A 17,321-nucleotide genomic window follows, 5' to 3' on the forward strand; every position below is an offset into this window, starting at 1 on the left:
CATGAAAAACAGAATTTATGTTTACCTGATAAATTACTTTCTCCAACGGTGTGTCCGGTCCACGGCGTCATCCTTACTTGTGGGATATTCTCTTCCCCAACAGGAAATGGCAAAGAGCCCAGCAAAGCTGGTCACATGATCCCTCCTAGGCTCCGCCTTCCCCAGTCATTCGACCGACGTAAAGGAGGAATATTTGCATAGGAGAAATCATATGATACCGTGGTGACTGTAGTTAAAGAAAATAAATTATCAGACCTGATTAAAAAACCAGGGCGGGCCGTGGACCGGACACACCGTTGGAGAAAGTAATTTATCAGGTAAACATAAATTCTGTTTTCTCCAACATAGGTGTGTCCGGTCCACGGCGTCATCCTTACTTGTGGGAACCAATACCAAAGCTTTAGGACACGGATGATGGGAGGGAGCAAATCAGGTCACCTAGATGGAAGGCACCACGGCTTGCAAAACCTTTCTCCCAAAAATAGCCTCAGAAGAAGCAAAAGTATCAAATTTGTAAAATTTAGTAAAAGTGTGCAGTGAAGACCAAGTCGCTGCCTTACATATCTGATCAACAGAAGCCTCGTTCTTGAAGGCCCATGTGGAAGCCACGGCCCTAGTGGAATGAGCTGTGATTCTTTCAGGAGGCTGCCGTCCGGCAGTCTCATAAGCCAATCTGATGATGCTTTTAAGCCAAAAAGAGAGAGAGGTAGAAGTTGCTTTTTGACCTCTCCTTTTACCAGAATAAACAACAAACAAGGAAGATGTTTGTCTGAAATCCTTTGTAGCATCTAAATAGAATTTTAGAGCACGAACTACATCCAAATTGTGCAACAAACGTTCCTTCTTTGAAACTGGATTCGGACACAAAGAAGGCACGACTATCTCCTGGTTAATGTTTTTGTTAGAAACAACTTTCGGAAGAAAACCAGGTTTAGTACGCAAAACCACCTTATCTGCATGGAACACCAGATAAGGAGGAGAACACTGCAGAGCAGATAACTCTGAAACTCTTCTAGCAGAAGAAATAGCAACCAAAAACAAAACTTTCCAAGATAATAACTTAATATCTACAGAATGTAAGGGTTCAAACGGAACCCCCTGAAGAACTGAAAGAACTAAATTGAGACTCCAAGGAGGAGTCAAAGGTTTGTAAACAGGCTTGATTCTAACCAGAGCCTGAACAAAAGCTTGAACATCTGGCACAGCCGCCAGCTTTTTGTGAAGTAAAACAGATAAAGCAGAAATCTGTCCCTTCAAAGAACTTGCAGATAATCCTTTCTCCAAACCTTCTTGAAGAAAGGATAGAATCTTAGGAATTTTTATCTTGTTCCATGGGAATCCTTTAGATTCACACCAACAGATATATTTTTTCCATATTTTATGGTAGATTTTTCTAGTTACAGGCTTTCTGGCCTGAACAAGAGTATCAATGACAGAATCTGAGAACCCACGCTTTGATAAAATCAAGCGTTCAATCTCCAAGCAGTCAGTTGGAGTGAGGCCAGATTCGGATGTTCGAACGGACCTTGAACAAGAAGGTCCCGTCTCAAAGGTAGCTTCCATGGTGGAGCCGATGACATATTCACCAGGTCTGCATACCAAGTCCTGCGTGGCCATGCAGGAGCTATCAAGATCACCGATGCCCTCTCCTGATTGATCCTGGCTACCAGCCTGGGGATGAGAGGAAACGGTGGGAATACATAAGCTAGGTTGAAGGTCCAAGGTGCTACTAGTGCATCTACTAGAGTCGCCTTGGGATCCCTGGATCTGGACCCGTAGCAAGGAACCTTGAAGTTCTGACGAGAGGCCATCAGATCCATGTCTGGAATGCCCCACAATTGAGTAATTTGGGCAAAGATTTCCGGATGGAGTTCCCACTCCCCCGGATGAAATGTCTGACGACTCAGAAAATCCGCTTCCCAATTTTCCACTCCTGGGATGTGGATTGCAGACAAGTGGCAGGAGTGAGTCTCCGCCCATTGAATGATTTTGGTCACTTCTTCCATCGCCAGGGAACTCCTTGTTCCCCCTTGATGGTTGATATACGCAACCGTCGTCATGTTGTCCGATTGAAACCGTATGAATTTGGCCTTTGCTAGCTGAGGCCAAGCCTTGAGAGCATTGAATATCGCTCTCAGTTCCAGAATATTTATCGGGAGAAGAGATTCTTCCCGAGACCAAAGACCCTGAGCTTTCAGGAGTTCCCAGACCGCGCCCCAGCCCACCAGACTGGCGTCGGTCGTGACAATGACCCACTCTGGTCTGCGGAAGCTCATCCCCTGTGACAGGTTGTCCAGGGTCAGCCACCAACGGAGTGAATCTCTGGTCCTCTGATCTACTTGTATCGTCGGAGACAAGTCTGTATAATCCCCATTCCACTGACTGAGCATGCACAGTTGTAATGGTCTCAGATGAATTCGCGCAAAAGGAACTATGTCCATTGCCGCGACCATCAAACCTATTACTTCCATGCACTGCGCTATGGAAGGAAGAGGAACAGAATGAAGTACTTGACAAGAGCTTAGAAGTTTTGATTTTCTGGCCTCTGTCAGAAAAATCCTCATTTCTAAGGAGTCTATTATTGTTCCCAAGAAGGGAACTCTTGTTGACGGAGATAGAGAACTTTTTTCTACGTTCACTTTCCACCCGTGAGATCTGAGAAAGGCCAGGACAATGTCCGTATGAGCCTTTGCTTGTGGTAGGGACGACGCTTGAATCAGTATGTCGTCCAAGTAAGGTACTACTGCAATGCCCCTTGGTCGTAGCACCGCTAGAAGGGACCCTAGTACCTTTGTGAAAATTCTTGGAGCAGTGGCTAATCCGAATGGAAGTGCCACAAACTGGTAATGCTTGTCCAGAAAGGCGAACCTTAGGAACCGATGATGTTCCTTGTGGATAGGAATATGTAGATACGCATCCTTTAAATCCACCGTGGTCATGAATTGACCTTCCTGGATGGAAGGAAGAATTGTCCGAATGGTTTCCATTTTGAACGATGGAACCTTGAGAAACTTGTTTAGGATCTTGAGATCTAAGATTGGTCTGAATGTTCCCTCTTTTTTGGGAACTATGAACAGATTGGAGTAGAATCCCATCCCTTGTTCTCCTAATGGAACAGGATGAATCACTCCCATTTTTAACAGGTCTTCTACACAATGTAAGAATGCCTGTCTTTTTATGTGGTCTGAAGACAATTGAGACCTGTGGAACCTCCCCCTTGGGGGAAGCCCCTTGAATTCCAGAAGATAACCTTGGGAGACTATTTCTAGCGCCCAAGGATCCAGAACATCTCTTGCCCAAGCCTGAGCGAAGAGAGAAAGTCTGCCCCCCACCAGATCCGGTCCCGGATCGGGGGCCAACATCTCATGCTGTCTTGGTAGCAGTGGCAGGTTTCTTGGCCTGCTTACCTTTGTTCCAGCCTTGCATTGGCCTCCAGGCTGGCTTGGCTTGAGAAGTATTACCCTCTTGCTTGGAGGATGTAGCACTTGGGGCTGGTCCGTTTCTGCGAAAGGGACGAAAATTTGGTTTATTTTTAGCCTTGAAAGACCTATCCTGAGGAAGGGCGTGGCCCTTACCCCCAGTGATATCAGAAATAATCTCTTTCAAGTCAGGGCCAAACAGCGTTTTCCCCTTGAAAGGAATGTTAAGCAATTTGTTCTTGGAAGACGCATCCGCTGACCAAGATTTTAGCCAAAGCGCTCTGCGCGCCACAATAGCAAACCCAGAATTTTTCGCCGCTAATCTAGCCAATTGCAAAGTGGCGTCTAAAGTAAAAGAGTTAGCCAATTTGAGAGCATGAATTCTGTCCATAATCTCCTCATAAGAAGAATCTTTATTGAGCGACTTTTCTAGTTCATCGAACCAGAAACACGCTGCTGTAGTGACAGGAACAATGCATGAAATTGGTTGTATTAGGTAACCTTGCTGAACAAACATCTTTTTAAGCAAACCCTCTAATTTTTTATCCATAGGATCTTTGAAAGCACAACTATCTTCTATAGGGATAGTAGTGCGTTTGTTTAGAGTAGAAACCGCCCCCTCGACCTTGGGGACTGTCTGCCATAAGTCCTTTCTGGGGTCGACCATAGGAAACAATTTCTTAAATATAGGGGGAGGGACAAAAGGTATGCCGGGCCTTTCCCATTCTTTGTTTACAATGTCCGCCACCCGCTTGGGTATAGGAAAAGCTTTGGGGGGCCCCGGGACCTCTAGGAACTTGTCCATCTTACATAATTTCTCTGGAATGACCAAATTCTCACAATCATCCAGAGTAGATAACACCTCCTTAAGCAGAGCGCGGAGATGTTCCAATTTAAATTTGAATGTAATCACATCAGGTTCAGCTTGTTGAGAAATTTTCCCTGAATCTGAAATTTCTCCCTCAGACAAAACCTCCCTGGCCCCCTCAGACTGGTGTAGGGGCACTTCAGAACCAATATCATCAGCGTCCTCATGCTCTTCAGTATTTTCTAAAACAGAGCAGTCGCGCTTTCGCTGATAAGTGGGCATTTTGGCTAAAATGTTTTTGATAGAATTATCCATTACAGCCGTTAATTGTTGCATAGTAAGGAGTATTGGCGCACTAGATGTACTAGGGGCCTCCTGTGTGGGCAAGACTGGCGTAGACGAAGGAGGGGATGATGCAGTACCATGCTTACTCCCCTCACTTGAGGAATCATCTTGGGCATCATTTTCTCTAAATTTTGTGTCACATAAATCACATCTATTTAAATGAGAAGGAACCTTGGCTTCCCCACATACAGAACACAGTCTATCTGATAGTTCAGACATGTTAAACAGGCATAAACTTTATAACAAAGTACAAAAAACATTTTAAAATAAAACCGTTACTGTCACTTTAAATTTTAAACTGAACACACTTTATTACTGAAAATGTGAAAAAGTATGAAGGAAAATTTCACCACAGTGTCTTAAAGCCTTAAAAGTATTGCACACCAAATTTTAAAGCTTTAACTCTTAAAATAACGGAACCGGAGCCGTTTTTATATTTAACCCCTATACAGTCCCTGGTATCTGCTTTGCTGAGACCCAACCAAGCCCAAAGGGGAATACGATACCAAATGACGCCTTCAGTAAGCTTTTTCTATGTATCTGAGCTCCTCAGACATGCATCTGCATGTCTTGCTTCCCAAAAACAACTGCGCAATAGAGGCGCGAAAATGAGGCTCTGCCTATGATTAGAGAAGGCCCCCAGTGAAAAAGGTGTCCAATACAGTGCCTGCCGGTTATTTTACATAATTCCCAAGAATAAAATAACTCCTCAAAGCTATGAAGTATTAAAAATGCTTATATATCAATCGTTTTAGCCCAGAAAATGTCTACCAGTCTTAAAAGCCCTTGTGAAGCCCTTTATTCTTATTTAATAAAAATGGCTTACCGGATCCCATAGGGAAAATGACAGCTTCCAGCATTACCAAGTCTTGTTAGAAATGTGTCATACCTCAAGCAGCAAAAGTCTGCTCACTGTTTCCCCCAATTGAAGTTAATTCCTCTCAACAGTCCTGTGTGGAAACAGCCATCGATTTTAGTAACGGTTGCTAAAATCATTTTCCTCTTACAAACAGAAATCTTCATCTCTTTTCTGTTTCAGAGTAAATAGTACATACCAGCACTATTTTAAAATAACAAACTCTTGATTGAAGAATAAAAACTACATTTAAACACCAAAAAACTCTAAGCCATCTCCGTGGAGATGTTGCCTGTACAACGGCAAAGAGAATGACTGGGGAAGGCGGAGCCTAGGAGGGATCATGTGACCAGCTTTGCTGGGCTCTTTGCCATTTCCTGTTGGGGAAGAGAATATCCCACAAGTAAGGATGACGCCGTGGACCGGACACACCTATGTTGGAGAAATCATGTTTTTCTTGAAGGATGCAGACTTCTTTCTGTACCACTGCTTGAAGAAGGTGTCTTCCAGAAACTGGCAGTAGGACTGGGAGTTGAGCTTGACTCCATCCTCAACCCGAAAAGGCCCCACAAGCTCATCTTTGATGATACCAGCCCAAACCAGTATTCCACCTCCACCTTGCTGGCGTCTGAGTCGGACTGGAGCTCTCTGCCCTTTACCAATCCAGCCACGGGCCCATCCATCTGGCCCATCAAGACTAACTCATTTCATCAGTCCATAAAACCTTAGAAAAATCAGTCTTGAGATATTTCTTGGCCCAGTCTTGACGTTTCAGCTTGTGTGTCTTGTTCAGTGGTGGTCGTCTTTCAGCCTTTCTTACCTTGGCCATGTCTCTGAGTATTGCACACCTTGTGCTTTTGGACACTCCAGTGATGTTGCAGCTCTGAAATATGGCCAAACTGGTGGCAAGTGGCATCTTGGCAGCTGCACGCTTGACTTTTCTCAGTTCATGGGCAGTTATTTTGCGCCTTGGTTTTTCCACACGCTTCTTGTGACCCTGTTGACTATTTTGAATGAAACGCTTGATTGTTCGATGATCACGCTTCAGAAGCTTTGCAATTTTAAGAGTGCTGCATCCCTCTGCAAGATATCTCACTATTTTTGACTTTTCTGAGCCTGTCAAGTCCTTCTTTTGACCCATTTTGCCAAAGGAAAGGAAGTTGCCTAATAATTATGCACACCTGATATAGGGTGTTGATGTCTTTAGACCACACCCCTTCTCATTACAGAGATGCACATCACCTAATATGCTTAATTGGTAGTAGGCTTTCGAGCCTATACAGCTTGGAGTAAGACAACATGCATAAAGAGGATAATGTGGTCAAAATACTCATTTGCCTAATAATTCTGCACTCCCTGTATGCCCAGCTCACTAAATTGTCATTAAGGGTAGCCAAATGAGAAATAGGGGCCAATACCGGCTTTTGGTGCATAGAATATAAACTAGATTGGTCCATTTGTGCCAATACAGAAATAAAAGCACTTTTTTTCTTGCAAGGTAATCTGTTCCTTGTTCTCTTGGTATTCCTTGTTGAAAAATAATACGCACATATCCTACACTAGTGGGAGCTAGCTGCCGATTATTGCCTGCACACATTAGTCTCTAGATATGTTCAGCTAGTTGCCAGTAATGCAATGCTGTTCCTTCAGCAAAGGATAACAAGAAGTAAACTGGAAAGTTGTTTAAAATTGTATATTCTATCCAAAGCATGAAAGAAAATGTTGGGGTTTCCTGTCCCTTTTAAGAGAGGGTCTTTTCTACTATAAAATAAACCTTATTAGGGGTCTCTAGACTTAGCAGATGTTTTTATTGAGCACATAAAGCCCCATTCCCCAGCAAAACCCCATGTTTTGTTTTTACATTTAAAAAAATATTGGGGGACTTATGGCTTTCCAAGACCACTGCTATCTTCTTTAAAATGAGGGGTTTTCTTGGAGGTCTGTGGCTAGTAAGGGACCTGAGATTAAGGGTTTTGAAAACCTCCCCCATCCAGCTCCCTTTACTGCCTGTCACTACCTAGTTCTGCCCTCTCTCTGATGTCACCACTCACATTTTTGGTGACATCACCGGCACTCTCATATAGCCTTTGGAGTGCCATATACTATACCACCACAGATCATGGAGTGCAGTAAGGGGGATCACCAACAACAGCATCAGAATGGCATTCCCTATTCATGACAAGGATGGAAGCTGTTGGAATAAACACTATGTTTTTAACGCCTTTGCAGCTGGGATTAAAGTGCAGCAGGAAGTAAACTCAACATGGACAATTATTTTATTCACATTGTTGTACAAAAGCTTTTAGGAACACTGTTAGAAATATCAAGACATAATATCAACAGTCATAGCATACTGTTAGTATTATGTTCAAATGGCTCACTTACAAAGCTATAGCTATTTATTTACTTGCCAGCTGCCACAATGCTTAAAATGCTCAACTTCCTGTATTTGTCTTGCACTGCACTAAAATATATTGGCATATCTTCACTTACCTGCTCCGCCTCCCTGCAAAAACTTGAGTATAACATACACGCACACAGTTAATGCCAGAGTATGCCAGGAAGATCCATCTGTGAGCTCATTCACTGTAACGGGAAAAATATATACTTATGTCACTGTCATGAAATAGATTTCAAACCAATGATTTGCTTTTGGGGGAAAAAAGCCACAATAGGAAACATAACTGTAAAAAATGATTGAATAATATACAGGCACTGTGAGGAGGGGGGAGCGAGAAAGTTGGGGAGGAAGATAGAAGAGAAAGGTGGTTAAGCTCTCACCTATGTTCTTGTTGTATATGGGAACAAAGACATTAATGACTCTTTCCAATCCCATCATTCCCATGCAAAGAAGCACCACAAGCTGCAGAGGAATATTGCCCTTTGGCCAAAGGTAGGGGACCAGCAAACGCAGCTTTTTTTTAAAGCCATTCCAGGTAGATTCATTTGACTCTCTTAACAAAAGCTGAAAGGGAAGGGGAAAAACACAAGCAATGAAACATGTTTAAGAGACATTAACACTAATTAAATGCTATGTATAATGTATTTAAACCAAAAAGATTGGCCTAACAATAATATGGATTTTTTTTTTTTTTTTTAAAAGGAGGCTAAAGTCAAAATCAAACATTTATTATTTCAGATAGAGCATGCAAGTTGTGCACTGAGGCACCAGTAACTACTGAGTTTGTGCAGAAGTTTACAGTATATAAATATGTGAGTCTGTTATTGACTGGTGGCTGCCACATGATACAAGGGAACAGGGAATGGAAGAAAACTGACATTTGTCAGAAAAAAATATATTCTACTGCTCATTTGAAATTCAGAGTACATGTTATTGTTTTTATTATGCAGTTGTAGATTATGCAACGCTACTGTAAAATATAAGATAAACAACAACCCAAAAATAAAGGATAATCGAGATTCAACATATGAGCAAAAAGTGTTTTATTTTCATTACTACAATACCTGCAACTGTAGAATTCTATACGTCACACTCTCTTTATCCATCTTTACATTTTTTAAGTCTTAACTATAGGTATTTAATATATGGTCACTGTTTAAATATAACGGTCATATATGCCCAAAGCACCACGTTACAATAAATCTGCAATTGTGTTCACAGAATCTAAAGTTTTAAAAATCCAGTGCAGTCCCAGGATACATCTTTTGAAAGTCTTGTTCATTTTTTATACCTTGTCTCATTTGCTGTGGCCAGACAAGGGTCATATGTAAATAAACGTGTGCACCTAGCTAAAGAATCACTTTATGTCATGTAACCTGATAAAGGCAAACAGTGGCATAGTTAAAGGACCACTAAATATACAGCAGAATTGCCTATTCAAAAAAATGCACATAAGCAAGACATTGAATAGTAGTTACTGTATCATGTGACAGACATCAGCGAGTCACAATATGCATATACGTATACAGTGTGAACTCTTGCACATGCTCAGTAGGAGCTGGTGACTCAAATTGTAAATCTAAAAAGACAATTTGATAATGGAAGTAAATTAAAAAGTGGTTTATAAATGCTTGCTTTATCTGAATCATGAAAGTTTAATTTTAACTTGACTGGTCCTTTAAATATACAATATGCACAAGAGCCTCTTTAAAGCCTGAGCAAAATTTTAAAAGGTAAATTACAGGAAAAACAAGCAAAACAAAATGACAATATCATGCATTTTTTGTTTGGATATTATCTTCACTTCCTTACATTTAGAATGCTTATAAAAATGTACCTTTATTTGTACAAATTTATTTTACAAATATTGGTATTTACAAAATATCTACAACCATGTCTAGTTTCTCAAACAAATGAGCATATGGCAAAAGCAAGTATTTTTGGTGGGAAAAAAGCACTACAATATCACAGCAAAGCAAAATCAATCAGTATGTTCACATTTCTTTTTTTTTTTTTTTTTTTTTTTAAATAGAGCAAAAAAGGGACACTAAACCCAATTTTTTATCTTTATTGATTCAGATAGAACATGCAATTTTAAGCAACTTTCTAATTTACTCATATTAACAATTTTTCTTCAGTCTTTTGCTATCTTTATTTAAAAAGCAGGAATTTAACGCTTAGGAGCCACCCATTTTTGGTTCAGAATCTGGGTTATGCTTTCTTATTGGTGGCTTAATGTAGCCACCAATAAGCAACTGCTATACGGGGTTCTGAAACTAAAATGGCCCGGCTCCTAAGCTTTACATTCCTGCTTTTTAAATAAAAATAGCAAGAGAACGGAGAAAAATTGATAATAGGAGTAAATTAGAAAGTTGCTTAAAATTGCATGCTCTATCTGAATCATTAAAGAAGAAAAAAATGGCGTTTTGTATTCCTTTAAGTTTCATAGCATTTGGCAAACCCTCACTTAGTACAAAGCTATGCAATTATTCTATTGATTTTAAGCTTTTTTTCTTGCTCCAATTCTTACGGTGATGTTATATTACGAGCCCCTATCCTTTACCTGTGCATGTTCCACATCTCTTTCATCTTCATTGATTAGCAGAACATATGGCTTGTGCGGCCGGCCAGGTGCGATGAATCCCAGCGCGAAAAGGAAGAATGTGCAGACGTATCTCAGAATCCAAAGGCTGAACTGCACCTACAGAGAGAGAGAGACTATATTTATATTATATACAAAAGGAGATGCGTCAGAATAACTTGTCACAAATGAAAGAGAGGAAAAGTACAGAACCTTTAAATGACTTGGATGTTAAAACTCTGAATTCAGTTGCAAACGTCAGCAAACTTGAACGACACACATTTGCTTAGTTTATGACATTTTGCATGACAAATGTGGATGATTTTAAGGGACATGAAAGTAATAACTAAAAAAAAATGCTCTAATATTTATTATTGCATTATTGATTGTATATAACTGTGTGTTTAACCACTGCAAAGAGTTTAAATACATAATTAAAGTCAGCTCCAGAGCAGCAATACACTCCTGGAAGCTAGCTGAACAAAGACGACACAAATGTGTGTAGCCACAAATCACCAGGCAGCACCCAGTAGTAGGATATATACACATTATTTTCCAACAAAGGATGCCAAGAGAACAAACTACATTTGAAAATAGAAGTGAATAATTTAAAAGTGTCTTAATTGCATGCTCTGTTAGAATCATAAACTTTAAATGGTTTAAACTTCTGTTATCATATTTAGTTTGTTTTATTGGTATCTTTTGTTGAATAGCAAACCTAGGTATGTTAATGAGCAGCAATTTCACTACTGGAAGCTAGTGGTGATTGGTGCTACATACATATGCCTCTTGTCATTAGCTCACTAGATGTCTTCAGCTAGCTCCCAGCAGTGCATTGCTGCTCTGGTACAAACATTATCAACACCTTTGCAACAGTTAAATACATAGTAATAAGCAAGCAACAAATCATACATTAATCAAACTCAGGAGCTTGAATGAATATTGACATAGACACCTATTTTTGAGCCAGACAAGGGTGCAAGTAGAAACATTTATGTTGAATAATCCAAATATTTAGTTGCTTCAGGTAAAATTGTAGGAACTATGGCTACCTAAAACCTGAGATCTTTCAAGTGCTGACTTGTATCTTGTTCTGTCATAGGTGAAAAACAACACTAAAATTCTTCTTGAATTTGGAGACCTTGATATTTATCCTCAACAGGATATAATTCCCATTCACCTTTTCTTATTACAACAACGTTACTTATGCTTATCCACATCTAGTTCTTCTCTATGAATCCATTATTATAACACCCAACATTTCAAAATGCCCAAGAGGATCACTTTTCCCCCACAGTTGTGCTGGTAAGGTGAGGACTGTGACAGGCAGGGTTCAGGTAGGATGTCATATAACCAAAAATAAAATAAAAATCAAGCAACGTTTTGAAATAATTATCTGAATCAGCTGAATATAACTCTAAGGTCAGATGTTGTTGCAGCATGACTCAGAGGGGCTGCAAGGCCATTGGGATTTTCTGAGGTTTGATGTCGGTGTGTGGCTCACAAAAGAGCTGGACTACCTTGATGCCAGATGTCTGATGAGTGGCTGCAAAGCTTCAAGGTCTTAACTGAAGTGGGACATTAACATGAGGCTGATAAAGGTGCTGCAGAGTCAGAGGTCTCCTTTGAGGTCATGTAACCTTTAGGGGACTGTGGGGCAAGAGCTCTTACCCAACGTGGGCACTGAGAGGGGCTGTAGCACCAGAGGTCTTAGCTGAGGTCTGATATGTGCATGTCACTGAAAGGAGTTTTAGAGCCAGGGCTCCAATACTAGATCTGACGTGGGTATGTGCCGGAGAAGGGCCTAGGGGTAACCCATCTGAGGTGAGGACTGATGCTAAAGTTAGGACCCAAACACTGATGGTACCATGATGGGCCAATTTCATATCTACAATGTTTTCTGAAAGTATCCAACATAAATGTATTAAACTGCTTCTAGCTTAAAGGGCCATAATACCCAAATGTTTAAACATTTGAAAGTGATGCAGCATAGCTGTAAAAAGCTGACTAGAAAATATCTCCTGAACATCTCTATGTAAAAAAGAAAGATATTTTACCTCAAAAGTTCCTCAGTAGCCACATCCCATTGTAAAGGATTTCTAACCAGCATTTTAGTATGTCTGTCCTGGGACAGCTTAGGGGATGAGCCTTGTGAACTCTCATATTATTTCACCAATCAGGTAAAGGAAGCTTACTATGAAATCTCATGAGAGTTAAGTCAAATCTCATGAGATCACAGTAAGAGTTCATGACCTCAGCACTGCTGATGCTGATTGGCTGCTGTTCATTTCTTCATTTTATTTTTTTATTTTTACCTGCAGCTGAGAGAAGCTGAGTATAACTTTTTACACAGAACTTACTCTGCTGAGCTGAGGAGATTGTGAGGTAAAATATCTTCCTTTTTTACATAGAGATGCTCAGGTGATATTTTCCTGTCAGCTTTTTACAGTTATACTGCATCAGTTTCAAGTGATTTAGCATATGAGTATTATGTCCCTTTAAATTTACTCCTCTGAGCCAATCTTGGTTCATACAAATTAGCTGTCTTGCGCGTACCAAGTGGGAATATGATTAAGCAGCAGATAATTGCGTACATTATGTGTGACATCAACAATTGGAGCTTGTAGAAATCATCAGTCTTGGGGGTAAACATTTATAAAACATCTGTGGACTACATTAAAATGTGCCTTTAAAACCCACACTGCTTTCTGCCTCCTTACGTTTTGGCATAATTCCTAGATTGTAAACAAATTTATAATATTACAACACAGACTGGGAAACAAAACAAGATACTACTCTGCTCCTTTGAACAATACGTAAATTACTTCATAAACACCACTATGAATATTAATTCAGCAATTACAGGGCACACCTAACAAAATACAACAATATGGATGGTTTTCAAAGAGTTGCAGGTTTTTTTTTTGTTTTTATAAAGACAACAATTAACCATTCATTACATATAGCAAAGTGCACTAGCGGGTTTGTATATCGGGTTCCGTTAAATTAGATGGTTTGTTCCCATTAAAGAACTATTAAGACATTTTTAGAACATAAATATTTTTAAATAATGAAACTTACTTTTTGTTGTGTGTTGTTCAATGAAGACCACCACCAAAGAGGACTCTTCCACGATATAAAAGCCAAGTTCTCAGCTGCAAAGGCCAAAGCCCAAAGAAAAAGCAGCACTATTCCATGACCCCTGCTCCTCTCTCGCTCCAAGGCCCTTGTCCTCTCCAAATGAAGGAGCCAAATACTAAAGCCCCAGGCCACAACTGAGAGACAAGCATATACAATCATATAGCTATATAGGGTCTGAGTACCTACAACCTGCCAGATCAGGCCACCCAAAGATTGTGCAATCATCACCACGGACAACAATATCTGGAGATGGTAGAGATGTGATCTTGGGATGTATTTTGGTTCCATAGTCCTGCTATATCGGGCATAAAAGGCAGACTGCAAGGTTCCTAATAAGAGAGAGAGGCTGAGAAGCACAGAGGGGACCAAGGTAAAATAAAAGCAAGGGGCCAGGCCATTGTCCAGCCATGCTTGGGAGACACTGTCATTTTGCTCACAGTAACTTCCCAGTGTAATCATTTTCACATACAAGACGACACGCACCTACGAAAAGCGGAAAAAAAAAATGATTAGCTATGATTTGTATTTTACAAAAGAGAAATCATTAATAATTAAGTTAACGAATATTGCAAGATCTTACAGCTGGTCGAGGGAAAATATCTTTAAAACATTGATATCCAGCATGTTGCAAGAAGACTACCACAAACTTACTTACAGAGGGTATAAATCATTTTTAAACACAGCATTTCCAAACAACAAAAATAAGGGATATGAAATTTAGCGAAGATAAGAATAAAATTGTGGCTGTTGAGAGAAAAAATAGGGTTACTTGCTTCCACAATCAGTAATTGTCATAACTAACATTTATACTAAACTCCCTCATATATGAGGCATAAAATATTGTTCTTCTATGGATATCAAACACCACAGCAGAATCTGCAGCATTAATAAATGTCAAATATATACGGGAGAGTGTGTGTGTGTTGAAAAATATCACTATGGTTTACTAGTCAGGGGTATATATACATACACACACACACATTATATATATATATATATATATATATATATATATATATATATATATATATATATATATATATATATATATACACACACACACATATACATACACACAGACTGTATATACATACACACACACATATAATATATATATATATATATATACACACACACACATATACATACACACAGACTGTATATACATACACACACACATATAATATATATATACACACACACACACATATACATACACACAGACTGTATATACATACACACACACATATAATATATATATATATATACACACACACACATATACATACACACAGACTGTATATACATACACACACACATATAATAAATATATATACACACACACACACACACATACATACACACAGACTGTATATACATACACACACACATATAATATATATATATATATATATATATATATATATATATATATATATATATATATATATATATATATATATATATATATAATTTATAAATGAATAATAGCAGACACTCCCCCTTCCTTTGCATATGAAAAGACCTTTACACATACAGAAGCAAGTTGGAGTAGGTATACGTTGGTATTCTTCTAAAACTGTGGGGCTTGGTTAGGAGTCTGAAAATCAGACCAATGTTATTTAAAAAGAAAAAACTGTATGGACTATATAAATGGATCATCTACAAAACATATATGCAAAGAAAAATCTAGTGTATAATGTCCCTTTAAGCACTAGTGGAAGCTAGGTGATGATTGGTGGTTACGCACATATGCCTCTTGTAATTGGCTCACTAGATGTGTTCAGCTAGGCCAGGAGTGCATTACTGCTAGCTCACTTTAACTATGTGTTTAGCCCTTTTGTATAAGTTAAACACGTTATATGCAAACAATAGTGCAATACAAAATGTAACATTATAGAATTTTCTTTTTGCACTTTGGTGTTCATTTACATTATTAGCGTTTTTATGTATGGTAAGCTAAGCTTATGTGCAATCACATAGAAAAAAACTACCGTTCCATATTATCTGCGTTTCATAAAGTATATTTACAACTATGTCCACCAAGAAGAAACTATATGACAAAGGTGTAGTTATTCCTTACTTTTTATAAATCTGCATTGAGTCCTGTGTATACATCCAAAGGCACTCTATTGGTGTAGCTTAGTGTGACAGACTGTAATCAGTCTAGGTAAGTGCGTGTGAGCACTCTGTGTGTGCACCTGAGGAGAGTGTCCTTGAAGGAATCTCACCGTTATATAAGCGACAGGCGCTCTGTAATTTCATGCACTGGTTGTCTCTCCTGTGAACACTTTCTCACCCGCTTGTTCCGTGCAGCCACTTGCCTTAGGCTCGCCTCTGTCCGTTTTGTCTACCTGCCTGTCCCTTTCCTAGCTGCCCTTTCTTGCCAGCCTACCTAGCTCTCAGCCCAGTGGGTATCTACGGCGCATGTTACATTCCGTAACTCTAGTGTGAATCTCCCAGGTCCTAATGCCCTGCCCTCCCTATTATACTGAGCCAATGACTCAGCAGTCTCATTGTATAACATGTTTCCTTCTGCAACTGTGACTCAGCAGACTCAAGCCAAGCAATTTTCAGGTTTTCTGCCAGTCACTGCAATACGTGCACTCTTTACTTTCAGTGCAGTGAAGGATGTTTGTGACATCAGCAGATGCTGCAGTTAGAAAGTGATTGACGAATAATTCTTTATTTTATTGGAAGGACATTCGTGTTGTAAACAGAAATTCAGCTTTACCTGGGATATTATAAACATCACATAAAAGTACAATGTTTTATAAATAACCTGACTGTTATACAAGGTTGCTAGGTGTCCAGTATACAACAGACAGTCCAGTTTTTCAACAAACTGTAATGTAGAATAATAAAAATAAAAAAAATGAAAACCCAAATGTCTCATGAATATCTTTTTTTTTTTAAGCGGCAACTACATTTTTAAGACCACTGTAAATTACAAATATGACACCAGAAAGAAGTAGCATTGTACATGCACGTGTGGGTGGCATTCGTGGAGTTTTTAATGCACTTAGTACCCCTGGGTACCAGTTACACACTGGATAAAACCTTTTCTCTGTGTTTTGCGTGTAAAAACTGCTTTGTTACTGACAGTAAAATAAAATGCTTTGTGTGAATTTGGCAGCCAAAGAGGGTATACAACCACTGTTTTGTGTGTCACTGGCAACCAAAACTGGATATCCAGGAGTTTTGTGAACAACAGTTGTTAGTTATGTTATGATCCTTTGCAGAGATAGTAAATTCATTTCTTTGTTGCTTTAAAAGAGTGCATTTAAAGGATTTACTTTCTGTTATAATTTTTAAGCTAAACAACTAACATATTAAAGTTAATAAACATTAATTAAAACCTACTGACCTATATTTTCTCCAAAACGAAGTTTCATAACGTTCTAAAAGTTATATCTTTTATTCGCCGATGATGTCACGTTATCCTGCCCACTATTTTCAGCACTGAGTGTTCAAAATACTTAAAGCAATAACTTTGTGTTTAAAGCGCCATTTTGAAACCTAGGTATTGTAAACGGATTGGTACAGAGTAAAGGATACCCACGGAGTGGGTTTGGAAAACAATTAAATTTGCAGACAAGATTTCTGAAATACGGTAGACATATGTTAATGAAATGCTGTTGATAAAAAGCGTATTTGGGGTAGTTAGTTAGTAACAGGCATAGAAAATATTTACTTATAGTGGCCCTTTAATATATATATATATATATATATACATATATATACCTAGGTGTATATATTTATATATTATG

At 39.1% G+C, this 17,321-nt stretch overlaps 1 protein-coding gene across 3 annotated transcripts in view; it reads right to left on the reverse strand.

Moving 5' to 3' along the window:
- Positions 1-15,945, reverse strand: part of ABCB6 (ATP binding cassette subfamily B member 6 (Langereis blood group)) — a 124,467-nt gene extending 108,522 nt beyond the window's left edge. Inside the window, exons 1-5 of one of the 3 annotated variants that reach the window (XM_053698159.1) lie at positions 15,783-15,945; positions 13,492-14,034; positions 10,393-10,530; positions 8,210-8,393; positions 7,922-8,014 (exon numbers count right to left, since the gene is read on the reverse strand). In XM_053698159.1, the coding sequence (XP_053554134.1) occupies positions 7,922-8,014; positions 8,210-8,393; positions 10,393-10,530; positions 13,492-14,010 (934 nt within the window). In that variant the 5' untranslated portion in view covers positions 14,011-14,034; positions 15,783-15,945. The other 2 variants (XM_053698161.1, XM_053698160.1) reach the window with 2 other exon arrangements.
- Between the last annotated feature and the right edge of the window lie 1,376 nt (positions 15,946-17,321).

The sequence above is a fragment of the Bombina bombina genome, chromosome 1 (genome assembly GCF_027579735.1).
Source record: "Bombina bombina isolate aBomBom1 chromosome 1, aBomBom1.pri, whole genome shotgun sequence".
Lineage (NCBI taxonomy): Eukaryota > Metazoa > Chordata > Amphibia > Anura > Bombinatoridae > Bombina > Bombina bombina.